This window comes from Sarcophilus harrisii, chromosome 6 (assembly GCF_902635505.1).
Source record: "Sarcophilus harrisii chromosome 6, mSarHar1.11, whole genome shotgun sequence".
Taxonomy (NCBI): Eukaryota; Metazoa; Chordata; class Mammalia; order Dasyuromorphia; family Dasyuridae; genus Sarcophilus; species Sarcophilus harrisii.
The window spans coordinates 187,707,170-187,726,478 of NC_045431.1; the positions used below are offsets into that span (position 1 = coordinate 187,707,170).

Consider the following 19,309-nt stretch of genomic DNA (forward strand, 5'->3'; position numbering starts at 1 on the left):
ATGTGTTGCCATAGGAACCCGCCCTCCCCCTAGGCTTCAATGACACCGTTCAGCCACAGCCAAAATAAAATAAACTCATAAAGTAAGATAAGGAGGGGGAGGGGAGCACGGGAAGGGAAGGACGAGGACAGGAAAGGGGAGGAAGGCTGGGGAGGGAGTAGGACCACAAATAAACAGGAGAAAACTTAATGACGTGAAATCACAACGTGGGGATGTGGGAAAAGAGGCCGGGTGATAGTGGCGGCCAGAGTCTGGCCCAAAGCTCCGGCTGGGAGAGGGCTGCGGACCGGAGGCGGGGCGGGAGGGGAGAGAAATCAGAGGCTGCTATTTTACACTATATTACACTGGATCTCCACGGGTCCAATGGGTTAAGTCTTTTGCTGGCTTAGGTCGAGAGAGAGAGAGAGAGAGAGAGAGAGAGAGAGAGAAGGGGCTGAGGAGGCTCGAGGGAGTGAGAGGAGACGGAGGAGGGAGAGAGTCTCAGTCATCGGATGCACCAGGGGTTCCCTCAGACGATTTTGGCAGAATGAGGCACATCCAGAAAAAAAGTGCAAGGTCATTGCCCGGATGGTAGTGCTACGAGTGAGCCGTGGATTGCAAGCACAAGCAGGCACATCCTCTTCATGCAGTACAGCAAAGCGGCTTCCCATGCTGGTCTCCCGGTGGACCGCTGACCACTGACCACCAGGCCTGGGACAAAGAGTGCATGTCCTCCTTACAGGCCAGGATCATGCTGGGAAATGCCCGCAAGTTGAGGGATGGGAGGCGGAGGGTGGAAGGAGAGTGACAATCCGCTGGAAGGGGCGGCTCCTGGAGCTTGCGTGTGGACGGTGAGGCTGCTCTATGTACACCAGGCCAGGGAAGGCGGAGGGCTGGGGACCAGAGGGAAAGGTCTGTTTTCTCTAATGTTTCTGCTTTCAGTCTCTGTGCTTACGTCTCTGTGTTACGTGGGAGATGGAGAAGAGTGCGTGGGTGCGGGCTCGGACAGTTACAGCTGACGCGGGAGGCCGGAGCCCCGCCGTGGATCACCCGGGAGAAGTGGCTCGTGGGGCTCCGGCGAGAGGAGGACGGCCGTGGGCTCGGGGCGCTCCGAGAGCGGCCGCGGCCGCCGGCCCGGGCAGACTGCCCGCCTGCTCGTTGAATTATTACTTCTGTTGTCTTGTCTTGGTCAGAGTCCGTGTGGATACTGACGGGATGTGGGAAGCGAATCGAAGATGGGACGGGGCGGGGAGAGAGGGGTGGGGAGGGGGCGGCAACCAACTCAAAACCAACGACCACCAAAAAAAAAAAAAAAAAAACAAAGAAAGAAAAAAGGTTTTTAAATAATGAAATAATCAGATCTTCTTCCCCTTCCCCCACCCTGCCTCCCCCCTAACAAAAAAAAAAAAAAAAAAACCGGCCAAATAAACCGTACAACCTAAAAACAAACAAACCACAATCCGTGAAAGTGCTGGGTTAAGCGTTTGGAAAAGAGGGAGGAGAACCATCGGGTAGGGCTGGGTTTGGTTTTTCCGGCGGTTGAAAGGGCGCGTTTACTCCTCGCGTAGCTGCAGGCGGTAGCGGTGGTAGCGGAGCTGAAAGAAGAGCTTCTCCACCAGGGAGTGCGTCATTCCCGGCAGGACGTAGTGCTCCACCACCCCCATGTGCTTGAAGCCCAGCGACTCGTAGAGCTTGTGCGCGGCCACTTTGACGGCGGTGGTCCCCAGCACCACGGACGAGTAGTTGTTGAGCACGGCAAACTCGAGCACCTTGCGGCCCAGGGCCTTGGCGATGCCCTTGCCTCGGTACCTCGAGTCCACAGACATGCGGCGCAGCTCCACCGTGTTATCGTCCTCGCTGCCCCGCGCCGCGACGATCCCCACCACGTTGCCATCCAGGACGGCCACCCAAAAGCAGGAACCTGCAGAGAAGACAGGCATTAGGGGCCGCCGAGAAGGAGAGCGCCGGCTCCCGGCCCCCCCCAAGTCTCAGCCCCGAGCGGCGGGCCAGCCACGCCTGGGCCGGAGAATGGGGGGGCTCGCGATCCCGGCTCCGCGGGTGACAAGCGATTTTCCCTCCCTTCTGCTTCCTCACCCACAAAACGGAGCTAAGAATAAGTCCTTGCTGCTTTCCCTGCAAGGAGAGGGCGGGAGCTCCCCGAGACCGGCTCAGGATTAGCTCCAAATGCTACCGCGGAGACTCTCCGCCTCCAGAACTTAAAAGACGGATTTCCAAAGGAAGGTCAGTCTCTCAAGCCCCTCTCGGCGGGGGGCGAATATTCTGGTGACAAACCTCGGCTATACTGGTCCCAGAGAGACAGGAGTGAGAGCCTCTCCAGCTGGAAAGGCAGCGGGGCCCAGGGATGAGGCTGCTGCTGGACTTGGAGTCTGAGAGAGCTGGGTTGGAATTCCGCTCTGTACACTCAGCCAGGTCTGCAACCCAGAGCCTCAGTGACCTCATCTATAAAATGGATCCATTAACACCTAGAGGACCTATCTTTTAGGGTTTTTCTGAGCCTCAAATGAGGTAATCTGTGCAAAGCAACCTGCCAGCTTCAGGATGCTACAGAAACGTCAGCCATTATTTGTACCTGCGGGGTTGGTGTTCCGCCAACATAAACTGGGAGAACTCCAGGCTTCCTCCATACACTAGGTAAGCAGAAGGAGGCTTTTCACAGATAGTTTTATTGTTGTTGTCTTAAGGCTTTCAACTGAGTGCCCGAGCAACTGTCTCTCCCTCAAGTCCCCCTTCCCCTAGAGAAAAAAAATAGTCCCCATCCCCATTCCTCTTCCCCAACAACCCTCTTCCAGGAATTGCTGGGAACTTCTCCCAGGAGTCACAGTCCTGGATGACTACAAGGAGTCAAAGTGAATACCTCAGGCCTTTCCCTCTCAAACAGAACAATAATGGCCCAGAAGGCCAAAAAGAGCAGAAGAAAGAGGAAAGGGAAGCAGTCAGAAGGCCTGAGTTTAGGGGCCTATTCTCCTACTGACTCACTATTTTTTTCATTTCTGGTCTCACTTTCCCTAGCTATAAAACGAAAGAACTGGACTGCAGGGGAAGAAGAGGAAGGTCACTAAGGTCCTTCCTACCTCTTACTTTCCAGGTTCTAAAGCCCCTCCACTTCTAACATCCTATGTTCCTTTTTTTTAGTTGAAACTTTTTATTTTCAAAACATATGCAAGGATAATTTTTCAACACTGACCTTTGCAAAACCTTGTGTTCCATTTCTCCCCCCCCTTCCCTCCACCCCCTCCCCTGGATGGCAAGTAGTCCAATATATGTTAAACATGGTAAAAAATATATAACCCCCTACGTTCTAAAATCTCACCAGCTCTAAAAATTGCTCCCAAGCTGAGGAACAGCTCAGAAAGCAGAGTATCAGAGTCTGCCCAAGGTTGGTTTGAGCCCAGACTCAAAGCAGTTGTCATCCCTGACCCTGCTTTGTCTCTGGCCTAGTTGGAGGCAGGGCTCCCACCTGGTCCCCACCCCCAAGCATTGGGAATATGACAAGGATTGGGAGTGGTTAGTGTCTCACCCAATGTGACCACCCTTGGGCTGTCCCCATCTTCCTTCCAGAATGGGGCTTCACCACCACCTGTGCCCTCCCCATGTGGCTAAGCCCTTATTATCAGCTTCACCCTGCCAGGGCAAGATGGAGCCAGAGACTGTTCCAGTCACTGCAACACCATCTGATTAGACAAAGAACATCCTGCAAGACCGTCAGAAAAGCGGAGAGGGTCCAGGGGCTGCACCAGTCTCTCAAGGACCTGCCATGCTCTGTCCTTTTTGCCTTGCCTTGGCCAGTCGCCCAGAGCCAAAGGAGAAGAAATACTTCCTCTCCCTGCACTTCCTTCATGCTTTCCTGGGGAGTGAGGCTGTGCAGGGGACACCTCCACACTCGAGAGCCACTTCCTTCAGGAGGTCTCCTCTGACTTCCTCCAACCCAAAACGATCTCTCCCCTTTCCCAAAACATCCACTGCTTGGTACCATAAGTACCATGTTTATTCATTCATTAACCAGACACTTGGTTACTTGGGAAGGGTCAAAGGGGTTCAAAGGGGCATAAAATGAAGCACTTGAATTAGATGGTGGCTCAGAGCTTAGACTTGGAAGCAGAAAGACCCGCGTCCGAATATTGTCTCAAATACTTAGTAGCTGTGTGACTCTAAGCAAATCACTTAGTGTCCTCATCTGTAAAATGGGCATAAAAACACCACAGAGTTGTGGCAAGGATAAAATGTAATAATGTCTGTAAAGTACTCTGAAAACCTTACAACACTATACAAATAGGGTTATTATTATCATTACTATTACTAGTTATACTAGTAATTACTATTTTACTAGTTTTACTAATTTACTAGTAATTACTAGTATTACTAGGAACCAGATGGCAAAGTAAAGATGGAAAGAATCCACTGATCACTTCCTGAAAGGAATACCAAAAGCAAAAGTTTCAGAAAGCCCCAAATCTTTGAACTCTAAACTTATGATTCCATGATCAGAGATCTGACTTACCCAAGTCCCAACTTTCTGACAGCAATTCTGCTGAGAATGATGACATATAACTAATATTATACGGAAGGGAAAGAAAAACGGGTAACAAACCTTGATAATTATTTCAAGTGCTTCCACTTTAAGTCCTTCAATTATATTTTTGTTGTTGAATCATTTCAAATGTGTTCCACTTTTGATGACCCCATTTGGGATTTTCTTGACAAAGATACTGGAATGGTTTGTCACGTCCTTCTCCAGCTCATTTTACAGATCAGGAAACTGAGGCCGACTGTGTCAAGTGGTTTGCCTGGGGTCATACAGCTACTAAGTGTCAGGGGTTGGATTTGAACTTATGAAAATGAGTTTAACTGATTCTAAGCCCAAGGCTCTATCCTGTTTACCACTCCAGCTCAAACACACTCACTCTAGGTGATGAGTGTGACACAAACACAGGACAGATTTCCACCCAGGATGGCTGCCTAAACAGCGATAAATTATCCCTCTTCCACATACCTACCTACTCAACAAAACCCTCACATCTGCACCAAGTGCATAGAGACCAGACCAAGTGATGACAGAGAAATCAACTGAGAAACTATAGTAAGGAACTTCTTCCAATCCCAAACTGCACAAAAGTCAGTAAGCAGCTCAAGGAAAATTGGAGAAAGGGATCCCTTCCACTAAATTCAGAATTAGTACCAGGGAACCACTCAGCCTGATCAAAGATGGCCAGGGACATGTGGAACCTACACGGCTCTGTGTCCTGGGGCAGCAGAAGCAGAAGGTTCTCTTGAGAAAGTCTCAGGGTGACCAGAAAGCCCCAGGAAAAGAACCTCGGAAATCCCAGCAAACAGAAGCAGACAGGAGCCAACAAGGTGCTTCCACACTCACACAGCGCTAGCCCAGGCCCAGAGTTCCCTAACATTGTCCTGAGAAAGCCCTGAACCTCAGAGATCCAGGACAGTAAAGGTCACTGCAGTAACCCAGGGGACCCAGAGCAGGACCAAAGAGAGCTGATCATTTCACTCAGAAGCACAGCAGGAAGCAATGGACAGTATCTTAGGCTAGCCCACTTTAGAAAGTAAAGCTGGAGAGATGAGTAAATCCAAGAAAATACCACCTGGTATCAAAAATAACTGCAAACCTAAAAATCTTCCAGAAGGAGAGAGTAACTCCATAACACCTATAAACACAGACTAAAAGAAATTGATCTGGCCATTTCCAAAGGCTACCATGAACAACTGGAAGAAATGAAGCAAGAGATGTTTAAAATTAAATTAGAGGTCTGGAGGGCAGAACTGAAAAGTAAATGAGTAACTTAAAAGAGAAAGTGATAAATGGATTCCATGAAAACCAGAATAAACCAAACAGAAATCACTGATTCTATAATTCAGCAAGAAACACTAGAAAATCAAAAGAATTTTTTTAAAGTAGAAGAGAATATAAGAGATGATGATAGGAAAAAAAAACCAACTTGAAAAACATATCAAAGAGAAATCATTTAAGAATTTCTGGACTCCCTGAAAACCATAATTATTTTTAAAAGCTTGGACACGATAGGAATCAGATGGCAAAGTAAAGATGGAAAGAATTCACTGATCAGTTCCTGAAAGGAATCCCAAAAGCAAAAGTTTCAGAAAACCCTAAATTAGAGCTCTTACATCAAGACGAAAAATAAAAAATACTGCAAATAGCCAAAAAAGCAGCAGCTTAAGTATCAAAGAGAAAATATCGGGGATACAGCTTCCACTGTAAATGAGAGATCATGAAATATAATATTCTAAAAGGCAAAAGCTAGAGACTAATAATAATTAATATTTATACAGCACTTACTATGTGCCAGGCACTGTGCTAAAGCTTTATAAATGTTTTCTCATTCGATCCTCAAAACAACCCCAACAGAAAGGCTATTATGATCCTCATTTTACAGATAAGGAAACTGAGTCAAACAGAGGTCACTTGAAGTGTCTGAGGTGAAACCTGGATCCAGGACTTCAGGTCTTGCTTTCTGTCCACCCTCCCCACTTAGCTACCAATAATAACTTAGGCTGCAAAGTTCACTACAATACAAGGGGAAATTGGTCTTTTAATGGAAGAGAGGATTTCAAGTATATCTGATGATGAAAAGACCAGAGCTGAATAGGAACTTTGAAATACAAACACGAGAGTCAAGAGAAAACTGGAAAAGTAAATTTATTTTGAGAAAATGAAAAGGACTACATGATGACAATTCTGTTACCAGAAGAACCAAGTGTCTCTTTAGAATTTTTATTTTTAGAATTGTATTGTTTTCAAGCCACCCAGTTCTCTCTTATGAGCTGTTGTTCTTTTATTAGGATGTGAGCTCCTGAGGGCACGGACTGCCCTGTTTGCTTATATTTATGCACCTAGTTCTTAGCATCATGCTTGGCACACAGTGAGCACTTAGTAAATGCTCTCTCCATCTACAGATGTATCTACCCAAGTAGGGAACAGCAAACAGAGCACTGGGGCTTGGAATCAAGAGGAATCATCTTTCTGAGTTCAAATCTGGCCTCTGACACTAGCTGGGAATCGTTTTCAATTATGACCAAATCCTCATGACCCCATTTTGGATTTTATTGACAGAGATACTGAAATAGCTCGCCATTTCCTTCTCCAGTTCATTTTACAGAGGGGGAAATTGAGGCAAACAGGGTTGAGTGACCTGCCAGGGTCACATGGCTAGTGAGTGTCTGAGCTCAAATTTGACCTCAGGAAAATGAGTGTTCCCGACTTAAGGCATCTCTAGCCATTGAGCCACCGAGCTGCCAATGCACCCTGGTATCAAATAGCCTTTCTGGCTAAAGGAGAGAGTAAGTACCTTGAGAGTCAGGAGACTCTCCCATTTACTTAGACAGCTTCCTTCCTCTTTTAATGCTTCAGCTGCTGCCTACTAAAGTGAGCCCCTGCCTCCCCAAAGAAATAGAAACGATTCCTTGGATTCCCAAATGGGCCAAAGAAAGCCGGGCACCCCAGAGACCCCCTGCCCTGGAAGGACAGAGGCCCCTCTGCCTACATGTATGTATTGCTTGGGAGTTTTTAGACTACAGCTGAGGAGATTGGGCCAACATCCTGTCCAGAGCAGGAAATGGGAAGAGAGAAGAGAAGGAAAGACAAAGAGTATCTCACTGGTGGGTCTCAAACCTTTCCCTCCATCTTTCCTAAACCTAAAGGTTCAAATCGAGGAAGGAAGATGAAAAGCACCAACTGGCAAAGGGTCTCAAAAGTTCAATTAAAGTAGCTCACTTCAGGGAGCACTGGAGTTATAGAGTGAGGTGCAAGTTCCTAGTTCCAAACCAACTTGCTCTGGGATATGGAACAAACCACTTCTTTCTCTCATTTCCTCCTCCATAAAATAATGATAGTGATAATTACAACTAATAAACAGTTATGTAGCATTTACTGTATTGTGTGTGTGTGGAGGGGGGTTTGTGATTCAAAGCAATCTCAATAGACTTTGGACAGAAAATGCCCTCTGCATCCAGCAAAAGAACTGAGGAGATTGAATGCAAATCAATACATTCTATGTTCACTTCTTTTTTCTGTTGCTTTTTTTTAATCTTTCTCATGGTTTTTACCTTTTGCTCTGATTTTTCCTCTCCCAACATAATTCATAAAGCAATGTGTATTAAAAGTAAATAAAATTTGTAAATATATATGTGTATATATATATATGGGAGGATACATATATTACATATACATATATATATTATAGCCACTGTGCTAAATACTTTAGTTTTCTCATTTGATCTTTACAACAACCCTGGGAAGTAGGTTATCCCCATTTTACAGATAGAAAGACTGAGGCACACAGCATTTAAATGACTTGTCCAGGAGCTAGGAATTGTCTGAATATGGATTTGGAATTGGATCTTCCTGAAATCAGACCCACATCCTATCCACTGTACCTCCCGCTAAGGATGATCCTCAAGGTCCCCTCTGACTCCAATATGCCATGCTTTCCGGTTCCAGTCTGAGCCACCTGACTCTCAGCCTGTCCCCAAAGTCCACCTCACTTTCCATGCCTTATCTCCAACTTACTTCTCTAGCCATATGGATTGTCTCCTCCTGTTAGAACGGGAGTTTCCTCTCTATCTGTGTCTTCATGGAGCATAGTGTTCTGCACACAGTAAGTACCTAATAAATGCATTTTCATTCATTTATCCATCCATTCATCATCACCTCATACTATTCCTTTTCACCAACATCTCCTCTTGGTTCAGCCTTCCAGGGCTTATCTATCTGTAAACCATCAGGAAAGCACACACCTCACTGGGATGATCCTCAGCCCCACTAGCATCTGCAAGGGCTCCAGTGATGCTCCCAAAATACTAACCCCCTGGAAATCTCTCTGTAGGATGTCCAGGGTGAGACAAGACTCTGCAGAAAGCACGCTACCCAAGATGGGATACTGAGATACCAGTGATTCACATCCAAAGCACCAGGACCCCATGTATCAGAACAGGAAGAGACCTGAGAGGGCAGCTTGTCTAACCTGTACCAGAGCAGAAGGATCCTCTTGATACCTTCAGTAACAGGGAACTCACTACTTTTCAAAGCAGCCTGTTGCCTTGGTTGAATAGCTCTATCTGTTAGAAATTTCTTCATTCCATCAAGCTAAAATCTGACTTGGGCACTAGGCACCCAATGGATAGAGAGACAGGCCTAAAATCAGGACGGCCTAAATTCAAATCCAGTCTCCGACGCTTACTGTGTGACCCTGGACAAGTCACTTAATCCAGTTTGCCTCAGTTCCCTCATTTGTAAAGTGATCTAGAGAAGAAAAGAGCAAACAAGTGCAGCATCTTGTGTCAAAGAGTCAGACACAACTAAGTAACAACATCTCGGTTCTCCCCACTGGGACCAGGCAGAGCAAATAACAGCCTCAGATCACTGAACCACACAATTTGTTAACTGAAAAGCACATCAATGGCCGTCCAGGCCCAATGTTACCACCACCCAAAACATACAAGTTCTCTGGTTCAGAGTCTTGGACTGTCTCCTTCTGGGGCTGAGGGGAGGTCATGGTTACGGTAGCGGGGATCCTCTGATTGGCCTAGAGCATGCTTCCTTCTACCTGTCCCTGAGTGTGGGATGCACTAGGATAGAATGCTCACCCAAGGTGGCCATTGCTCCATACTTTGTGAGAATGGCCACCCCCCCTCCAGATGTGGTCCCCAAGCCTTTGGAGAAGGCCTCCTGGAAAGAAAAACCGGCTGCCTCCTGAGGCAGCCTGAGCCACTTTGGGCCAGTTCTAATTATTAGGAAGCTTTCTGACCACATGTCTAAGTTTACCTTTGAAACTTCCACCCACAGCTGCTGACATCAAGCAGAACAAGAATAATCTCTTATCCACGTGACAACTTTTCAACTATTTGAAGACAATTATATATATATATATATATATATATATATGTATAAATATATAAAGACAACTACATATATATGTATACTATCCCCACTAGGTCTTCTCCTCATTCCTTCGATAACACTTTATTCTTTTTTTTAGACTAGGTCTCACTCAAGTGGGAAATGCATTGCAGCCCGAGCCCGCTGCTGATCAGCTGAGAAGCTCTGAAAGAAGAAAGTAAGCATTTATTAAGTGCCAGTTGAATGCCAGGCTCGGTGCTAAGCACTTTACAGATATCGTCACATTTGGGCCTGACAACAACCCTGGGAGGCAGGTTCTGTTGTTGTATATTTAATATTTTGATATCTTTATTTTATAATTGAGAAAACTTAGGCAGCTAGAACTTAAGTGACTTATCCAGGATCACACAGTTAAGTGCCTTTGAATTCAGATCTTCCTGACTCCAAACCAACCCACTGGGCCACCGAGCTTTGACTCAGTTTCCAATCTCAAACCTGGCACTCCCTTCTCCCTGGATAAGTTTACAAGAATTCACTGTGTATGGATGTTGACCTGAGTGTGAATAACCTACAGTATGGCCCATCGCAGCCCAGAACACCTAAGCCCTAGAGCCTTCCTTGTGGCTAGTGCCTCCTGGCTTCCTCAGGACAAGAATGCCCTCCCAGGCCTCCCTCCTGTGGGGGACCCATTATCTGAACTTCTGCTGACTCATAGCAACCTTGCAGTCAATTGAGACCCCCCCCCCATCTTCTTCAGAACAACTGCATGGCCCCTTGCTTTGTACTCCTGAAATTGGATTTTTCAAACCCAAGTCTAAGACTTTACATTTATTCCTAGAGAATTTCACCTACCCAGCAAGCACTTGTCATTTGTCTCTGTACAGGGCATGATGCTGGGCACTGAGGAGACAAGTAAAGGAACAAAACAACCCTTACCCCCCAGGAGTTTCCATCTTATCTGATCCCCCAGATGCTCTGGACGCTTGAGATCTGTTGTCACACCGTGTGTTTTTTTGCATACTGCAAAGCCAACGAGCATACCCCCCACGCCTGTTTCCAAGTCATTAATGAGTCCAGGGCTCAAGCCCTCCACTGGAGAGGCTCTCCTGAGGCCTCCTGCCAAGCCCACAGTGAACAATGAACAACTACTCTTTCAGCTTGCCCATTCACCCAGTTTCAAATCCCTCTTAATGTCTTACCGCCCAATCCACAAAACTCCATCTTCTCCACAAGAATAACATGGGAGCTCTATCAAACTTTCAGCTTTGCTGCTTCTGACTACAAGATCCCTCTGATAAGCTAGTTTAAACATTTAAACATCAAAAAAAAGAGAATGAATTTTAAAGACGGTCATCGTGTGCCCTTCATCTTCAGGCTAACCACCTCTGTTCCTCCCACTCTTCTTTGTCTGGCATTTTCTCCGGCCTCTTCTTGTCCTTCTCAGACTCCCATGGACATGTTAATTTATGCTTCAGCGCTCAGATGTGCTCTTAGGATCTTAAGAGTTTAGGAAATCCCTTTCTTTACACAGATGGCAGTCATCCACGTGTTCATTCTCGACTTCAGAGACCCATTCAGAGGCTCTCCAGCATCCAGCAAGGAGGCATTCTGATGGGTCAATTAGTATTACATGGAATCAGCAATACTCTCATTCAGTATCTTCAGTCATCATATATATATATATATATATATATATATATATATATATATATATATATATATATAACAACCAGGAGACCAATGTCACTAGACTGAAGTACGTGGGGGGGTGGGGTGGAATAAGAAGCCTGGAAAGGTAGGAGGGGCCTCTGAATGTCAAACACAGCACTTTGTATTTGCTCCTGGAAGCATCAGAATTTATTGAGCATTGGGGTAATGTGCTCATACTCGTGTTTTAGGAAGATCACCAGTGACTGAATGGAAAATAGATTGGAGTGGGGGAAGACTTGAGGTAGCCTGACCCACCAACAGGCTGTTGTAAGAAATAATCCAGATGACAAGGGGTGAGATCCATCTCTCCTTGAATGGTCATGGATCTCCCTGGCATGCCCCTCTGGTGTTTTGGGCATTGAGCTGTCCACAAGCAGGAATATGGGAACGACCACATCGCTATAAAAGCTGGGATCCGCAGACTAAAGGATCTCGGAGAATCCTGACAGAGGCAAGGCAGACTCCTCCCTCTTGGAAAAAAAGCCTTCCAGGCCTGGTTCTGTTCTGCTGGAGTTAAATGCCTTCTGGGAATCAACAGTCAACATGGCAAGATGTCACTCCAATTCACACACTTCCTGAGGCAGCCCACTTCCTTAGTATTAGTATGTTTTTCTTTAAATTTAGCCAAAATCGGGGCATCTAGGTGGTGCAGTGGTTAAAGCACCAGCCCTGAAGTCAGGAGGACCTGAGTTTAAATCTGGCCTCAGACACTTACCACTTCTTTGCTGTGTGACCCTGAGCAAATCACTTAACCCCAATTGCCTCAGCAAAAATAAAATAAAATAAAATAAATTAAGCCAAAATCTGCCTCATTTTAACATCCACCATCATTCCTAAGTCTCCCTCTGAGCCCAAGAAGAATAAGTCAAATTCTTCCATACAACAAGAAAACAATAATAAAGTCAATCCTGTGATTTCTTTAGGCTAGACAGCCCCAAGCCTCATTGAACATAGTGTCCAGTCCCCCTCAGAGCCTTAGAGGCCTTTCTTTGGATGGGCTCCAGCAGGTCAATGTCCTTCTTAAAATATGGTGCCCGGAACTGAACACAATAACTCAAAATGTGTTCTGCCCCATCAGCCAGGCCCGGAGAACGACGACATGGCATCTACTGCTCTTTCTGGATACAAGACTTCTATTCATGGGAGCCCAGGGCCTAACTGGCCCTTTGGTCTCAACTACATTCCACACTTGGTCCAGACCTAATTGAAAAGTGGCCCCTTGCCATTTTGTTCCAGCACAGCAAATTGACCTATAATTGGCAAATAAGGAACACTCTGGAGCCTTCAAAAGTGTCTTGCATTTTTTGACAAAAAATTAAGTCCACGATGCACCAAATTCTTCAGAGCAGCATTTTTTTTACCAGTGTGAAAAATTGGGGGGAGGGGGAAAATCATGAGCCAACTGATTAGGAAATAATTGAACAAAGTATGATATGTGACTATTGTAGAATATCATTGTGCTCTTAGAAGTAGGGACTAGACCTGTGATTAGAATAGGAATTACTGGGGCAGCTAGAAGGTACAGTGGATAGAGCCCCAGCCCTAAAGTTGGAGGACCAGAGTTCAAATCTGATCTCAGACACTTAATACTTCCTAGCTGTGTGATCCTGGGCAACTCACTTAACCCCAATGGCCTCGGCACTAAAAAAAAAGTATTGCCTTTTAAGGCACTCCCTCCATCCAAGTTTTTCCTTCTTGGAAAGTTGCCTAGAGCAACATTAAGTGACTTGCCCAAGATCACCCAACCAGCATCTTAGAAGCAGAACTTGAACCCTGATCTTGAAGGCCAGCTTTCTTTCTACCTAATCTGCCATATTGCCCCCTTGCTATTGATGTTTCACTTTTTAAAAAATCCATATAGCGTTTATATTTTCATAAACAAAATGAACAAAAATTCCTATGTTGGATGTGTAAGTTAGCAGAGCAAGCAGCCATCGCTTCCATTTCATGGAGGAGGAAACAGAAGGCCAGAAAGGTAGAAAGAGTTAGTGGCCCTGGTGTTAGTGCCAGAAGGCGTCCTAGTGCTCCTCTGACCCAACCCAGTTTATTTTATGGAGAAGGGAACCTGAATGGGCCTGGAATTCAGGCCTCCCTTGTCAAGCAACATTTCCATAAAGGAAGAACTGAAGAGTGCTCCCCATGCTTTCTGATAAACCTGCAGCCGGGTGTGGGCCAGGGAGCTCCCCTCCGGAGCCTGAGGAAGGGGCTGGGTCCAGTTCTCACTTCCCGCTTAAATGCTCCTTCCAGCTGTAAACCAGCTCTGGCCATTGGATAGTGAAAGGCCTTGGCAATCACTTAACCCCAGCCCTCACGTTGTGGTGGTGGCTCAGACAGAGGGCAAGACTCGTCCAGGATCACCAGGGCAAGGTCAGAGAAGGTGGGGTCATAGATCCAGGCCGTCAGAAGCCTCTAGCCCAACTGCCTCATCTCCGAGTGAGCAAACTGGGGGCCCAGGAAAGTTACCTGGTTTCCCAACAATTGTGGGAAGCAGAATTTGAAGCCAGCTCTTTCTCACTAACATGCTGCCTCTGGAGATGCTGATGCAATATTCCTTCCCCTCCATGTCACCTCTATCCCCTTCTTTTTGCCTATCCTCCCTCAGACTGCACCGGTCTGTTCTCAGTCAGGAGATGCCCAGGGGAGAGGGGGGGCCCAAGACTCAAGCAGCCCCTTAAAGAAACACAGAGACCCATCTGTACCAGGGACAGCGGCAGCCTGGCAGCAGGAGCTGCGTGTGCCTGCCTGGGAGGATGGGGGAGAGAGAACAGCCTGCCCCCCCCCCCCCCCCCAGCGCATCTGGCTGAACACAGGCACCCTGAGCCGGACAAGGCCACCCAGAGGCCACGGGGTGCCCGCGGATGGGAGGAGGGAATCTGCTGCCTGCCTCCGGCCTTCCTCCCAAGGTCACAGCAGCCCCATCATCCCACTGTAATTGCCGCAAAGGAGACTCAGTGGATGAGTCAGCAGGCTCGGAACCACAGAGGCATCTTTTTCCCTCCCTGGCATCTCAGCTCCAAGAATAGCCCATTTGTTGCCAAAGTAGAATCAACAGTCTGGTGGGTCTCTGCTCACACTGCAGCCTAAACTGCAGCTCGGGCCCTGGTGACCTCACCCAGCCTCCATACTGTCCCTAACAACCTCATCTCTCTCTACGCCTCACATGGCTACGGATCTAACAGCGAACTTCTCCTGCTCAGAAACCTTCAAGGGCTCCCTATCGCCTCTGGGATAAACACAAGGGCTTTAGCCTGGAACACAAGGCCATCTGTAATCTTACTCTCATCAAACATCTGGCCACAGAGTAGCCCTCAAAATTACCCCTCAAAAATGCAGCACTTCTGTGTCTTAAGGAGTATTTCCTTATCTTCTCCTCAGAATCCCTGGGAAGCAGGCCCAGCAGGATGAAATCATTTGGCACATTTAGAAAATAGGGATGACCTCTCTTTGTGTGTCTCTGTCTGTCTGTCTGTCTGTCTCTCTCTCTCTCTCACACACCCACACACACACGCACACACACACACACACACACACACACACACATACACACTATTAAAGTTCAAATAGGCCACAGAAGCCACTTAGTCCAACCTAGTCCCTGATTTGACAGATGAGAGAACCAAGTCCCAGAATTGGGAAGTGACTTGTCCCAAATCAGCTCATGAGCAGCAAAAATTAAACAAGAACTCAATTTTCCAGATCCCAAATATAGGGCCCGTGCCATTAACAACAACAATAAATAAAAGCATTTATGTAGCAGCAACAAGGCGTCAGGTGCCGTGTTAAGCTCTTTACAAATATTGTCTCATTTGATCCCCATGACAAGCTTGGAGGGGTGCTATTATTATCCCCATTTCATAGATGAGGAAACTGAGGCAGGCTGATATCACGTGACTTTGCACAGCTAGTAAGTATCTGAGGCCACATTTGAGATAAATATAAAGAATGACATAGGAGAAGCAAAAACTTTAGATTAAAAGTTATTTGGGCAGTTTTGACTGTTTTTTCCTCAATACAATTTCTACTATACTCACTCCAAACCTAGCACTCCATCCACTGGGCCACCTACTTCTCTCTTTCTCATAGCGGGTACTTAATAAATATCTGTGGCTGAATTTTCTTACAAAAATATCTGCCATTTCCAGAGTATCTGGAGGGTCCCCAAATGCTTTCTTTCCTTATAACACCATTTTTGTATAAAACCTCCAACTACCTCTGGGCATTTCTGGCCAAAGAGTGGGAAACATTAATTCAGTGCCTTTGACTGATTGATTGACTCCAAATCCAATTCTTTATACAATGCATCTAATTACCACTGCCAGTGGGGGAATGAGATAGTTCATTCAAATAAAAGGACAGAGCGTGGTACCTCTGATATCATTGTTATAGAGGACTCCCAAATGAGGGAAGGCCCTCTGCCAGAGTAGGTCTGTATTTTCTCTGTACCCTGATCGTCTTGTAAGTTTGTCTAGATTTCTGACCGAGATGGCTGCCTTCATAGAGATAGGCCACATTCCCCCAGAATTATTCCAGCAAAAATCTGAAGTTTGCCTTATTCTAAGTAATAATCAAGAAATCCAATGAAAAAACTTCAGTAAATGACGTCTTCCATCCCAGAATTGAGCAGAAAGCCATCCAGAAGCACGCAGGCAAATGTTTGAAAAAGGCTTCCAACAAAGCCGGTGCTAGGACATAAGAGCCTCCTAGCAGAACCAGCACTGGACACATGTGGGCCGCAAGGCTCTGTGTCCAAAAGCAGCCACAGGAACTCTCCTGGAAAAGTCCCAGCTGGGTCAGAAAGCCTCAGGGCAGGAACTTAGGAAGCCCAGGGAGAGCAGCAGCAGGCAATGAGGAGCTCCGTGGCTGGACATCTCAGAGCCAGACATTTCAGGAACCCAAAGAGGGCCCTGTCACACTGTGTCTTGAGATGCAAGAATGGACTCTGAAGATCCATCACCACTCTAAACATCAAAGGCCTGGTAAGCAGAAAGGACTTGGAAGGAAAAAATGCTAAACCTTGAGCAAGTAACAGACTCCCTTAAAACTACAAACCAAAGAGAAATCAATGTCTGCATGAGCTAAGTGGAGCAGTAGATCTAACACTGGCCCTGAAGTCAGGAAGACCAGAGTACAAATCTAGTCTCGGATACTTAACACTTATTAGCTGTGTGACCATGGGCAAGGCACATAACTCCAACTGCCTTGCAAAAACAACAACTGACCTGAAAAACAGCAAAGATAATTTTTAAATCGCCAGATTTGCTGAAAACAATAGTTTAAAAAATCCTGAACATTATATTTCAAGAAATTATAAATAAAAACTGCCAATATCTATTAGAACTGGAGAGTAGAATGAAAATAGAATTCACTCATCAGTGAATTGGTGAACTCCCTAAAATAAATCCAAAAGGAAAAATTTTAGAAATATCTTAGCCAAAATCCATCAAAGGAAAAATATTCCAAGTTGGAGGAAGAAACAGAGGATGAAGGAACCCTATGTCCAATTCTTCATGACCACATTTTGGGGTTGTCTTAGCAAAGATGTTAGAGTGGTTTGTCACTTCCTCCTCCATCTCCATCCATTTACAGATGAAGAAATTGAGGCAAACAGAGTTAAGTAACTTTGCCCAGGATCAAGCAATTAGTGTCTGAGTCCAGATTTGATCTCATGAAGGGGAATCTTCATGACTGCAGGACTAGCACCACCTCGATGCCCTGAAGCCTTCCACACCAATATCTCCCATCTCAGAGCTTCCTAGTGCAGGAACTCACTGGTCCTCTAATAATATTCTCCAACTTCACCTGTAGTTTTTTGTTATTTAATCTTTGCTATTTCTTGCATTTTTATGAAACTCAGCATGTATTTATGCTCTGCTTCCCCAAGTCAACTATAAATTTCTTGAGGGAAGGATTGGGGATCAAGTCTTACTCCTCTTTGCCTCCCCCTACCTCATCAAAGTAAAATTTATCTCATCATCTTCTTGTGCAAAATGACTAATATGAAAATGTTTTATATGGCTGCATATATATAAATTATATCAGATTTTTTATTAACTCAGCAGGAGCAAAGGGAAAGAGGAAGAGAGAGAATTTGGAATTCAAAACCCAAAAAAAGTATTTAAAATTATCTTAACATGTATTTAGGGGAAAATGAAATATCATATTAAATAAATGAATGAAATTTATTTCATCTGTAAAAATAGGAATAAAAATAACTTCTTCGTAGGGTAGTTGTGAGGATCAAATGAGATAATATTGCATTTGTAAAGAAGTTTGCAAACCTTAAAGCATTAAATGAATGCTAGCTTTATTATTATTAGATATTAAATATTATATAATAATGATTATTAATAGATATTATTATTATTCCCTGCAAATCAGGGAAATGCTATACCTATGAGTTACTTAGATTTCAACAAGGCTTTTAACCAAGTCCCTCCTAGTGTCTTTGTGAGGAGCTAGATTTTAGTAATAAAGTGCCACATAAACATGAATTAAGACTATGATTATAGAAGAATTAAATGGATTCAGACCCGGATGGATGCCCCAAGAGAACTCATTCAAAAACTGATGTTATCTTACAGGGAGCTAGCCTCCGTCCTGTGTTGATGAGTATTTTTATCAATGACTTGGATGAAGCCATAGTTAAATTGCTTATCAACAGCCTGGATAAATAACTGAATCTAAAAGGATAGAATGTAGTGAAGAAAAATGTAACATCCCAAACTGTGCACAGTTGCACCCTTAGACACCACAGCGAACTCATAGGGATGCTACAAGATATTTTAACACAGTGGCTGTATCTGCTACTTAGTATCTGCTACTAAGTGCGACAGCTCAGCAGATCCTAATTCCATTTATTATGTGATATCTTTGCAAAGTAGGCTTTCAGCATCTGCTGTGATAAAAAGCAAGTATTTGGAGAAAATTAATGTGAAACAGGAAATGGGGGTAGTGATGTCCAATTTGATTTTAAGTGTGAAAACTCCCAACAGGTATACATATCCCATTAGTTATTGTGTTTATTTCCAAATAAAATTTAAATGCTATTTTCTTTTACTTTGTGTACATTATTTTTAAATGACTACTATATAATTAGAACATAAATACTTATTATTATTATTACTTATCAGTAAGTTTGGGCCTTTCTGATTTAATAGAACTGTTAAGTATTTCATTAGGTGAAGGGACACCATGAAAAAAGTTACTGAGACTGGAAGGAAAAAGTTTGGGAATTTCTGCTCTGCTCTATGATACAAAGACTAGCTAGCTAGGGAAGGTGTGGCTGCAATCATCTGTAGGAAAAAGAACTGAGATTGTAAGTAGAAGGTCAGCATTATGTGCCATCAGTATGATATAGTAGCTGAAAAAAATTAATATAGTCCTTTGCTTCAAAGATCTATGAGCTCAGCAATGAAATTGTGAAATGATAGCATATGATATGTATAATGGTATATGATAATATAAAGATGATAAGAAATGAAGGATATTCCCTCAAGGGCAATTGTGATCTCTCCAAGTCTTAGTAAATGGCATGGAAAGGTCACTGTGGCTGAAAATTTTTACCATTTAGAGGCCACGTCTACTGCACAGTCCACAAACTTGGCTAGCCTGGTCTTGGATGAGAAATCCATATTCTGAGCTTCTTCAGTTTGGTAGACAATACATAGCAGAGCTTATACTGCAGTGATCTAGACCTTGAGGCTCTGCTTTAGATCTCAACAGGACACTGGA

The 19,309-nt window shown here is 44.9% G+C and overlaps 1 protein-coding gene across 1 annotated transcript in view; it reads right to left on the minus strand.

Annotated features, from left to right (window-relative positions):
* Positions 1-1,386: 1,386 nt before the first annotated feature.
* Positions 1,387-19,309, minus strand: part of NAT8L (N-acetyltransferase 8 like) — a 45,905-nt gene continuing 27,982 nt past the window's right edge. The window contains exon 3 of the mRNA XM_003773438.4: positions 1,387-1,900. Coding sequence (XP_003773486.1) covers positions 1,533-1,900 — 368 coding nt within the window. The 3' untranslated portion in view covers positions 1,387-1,532. The remainder of the gene's footprint in view (positions 1,901-19,309) is intronic.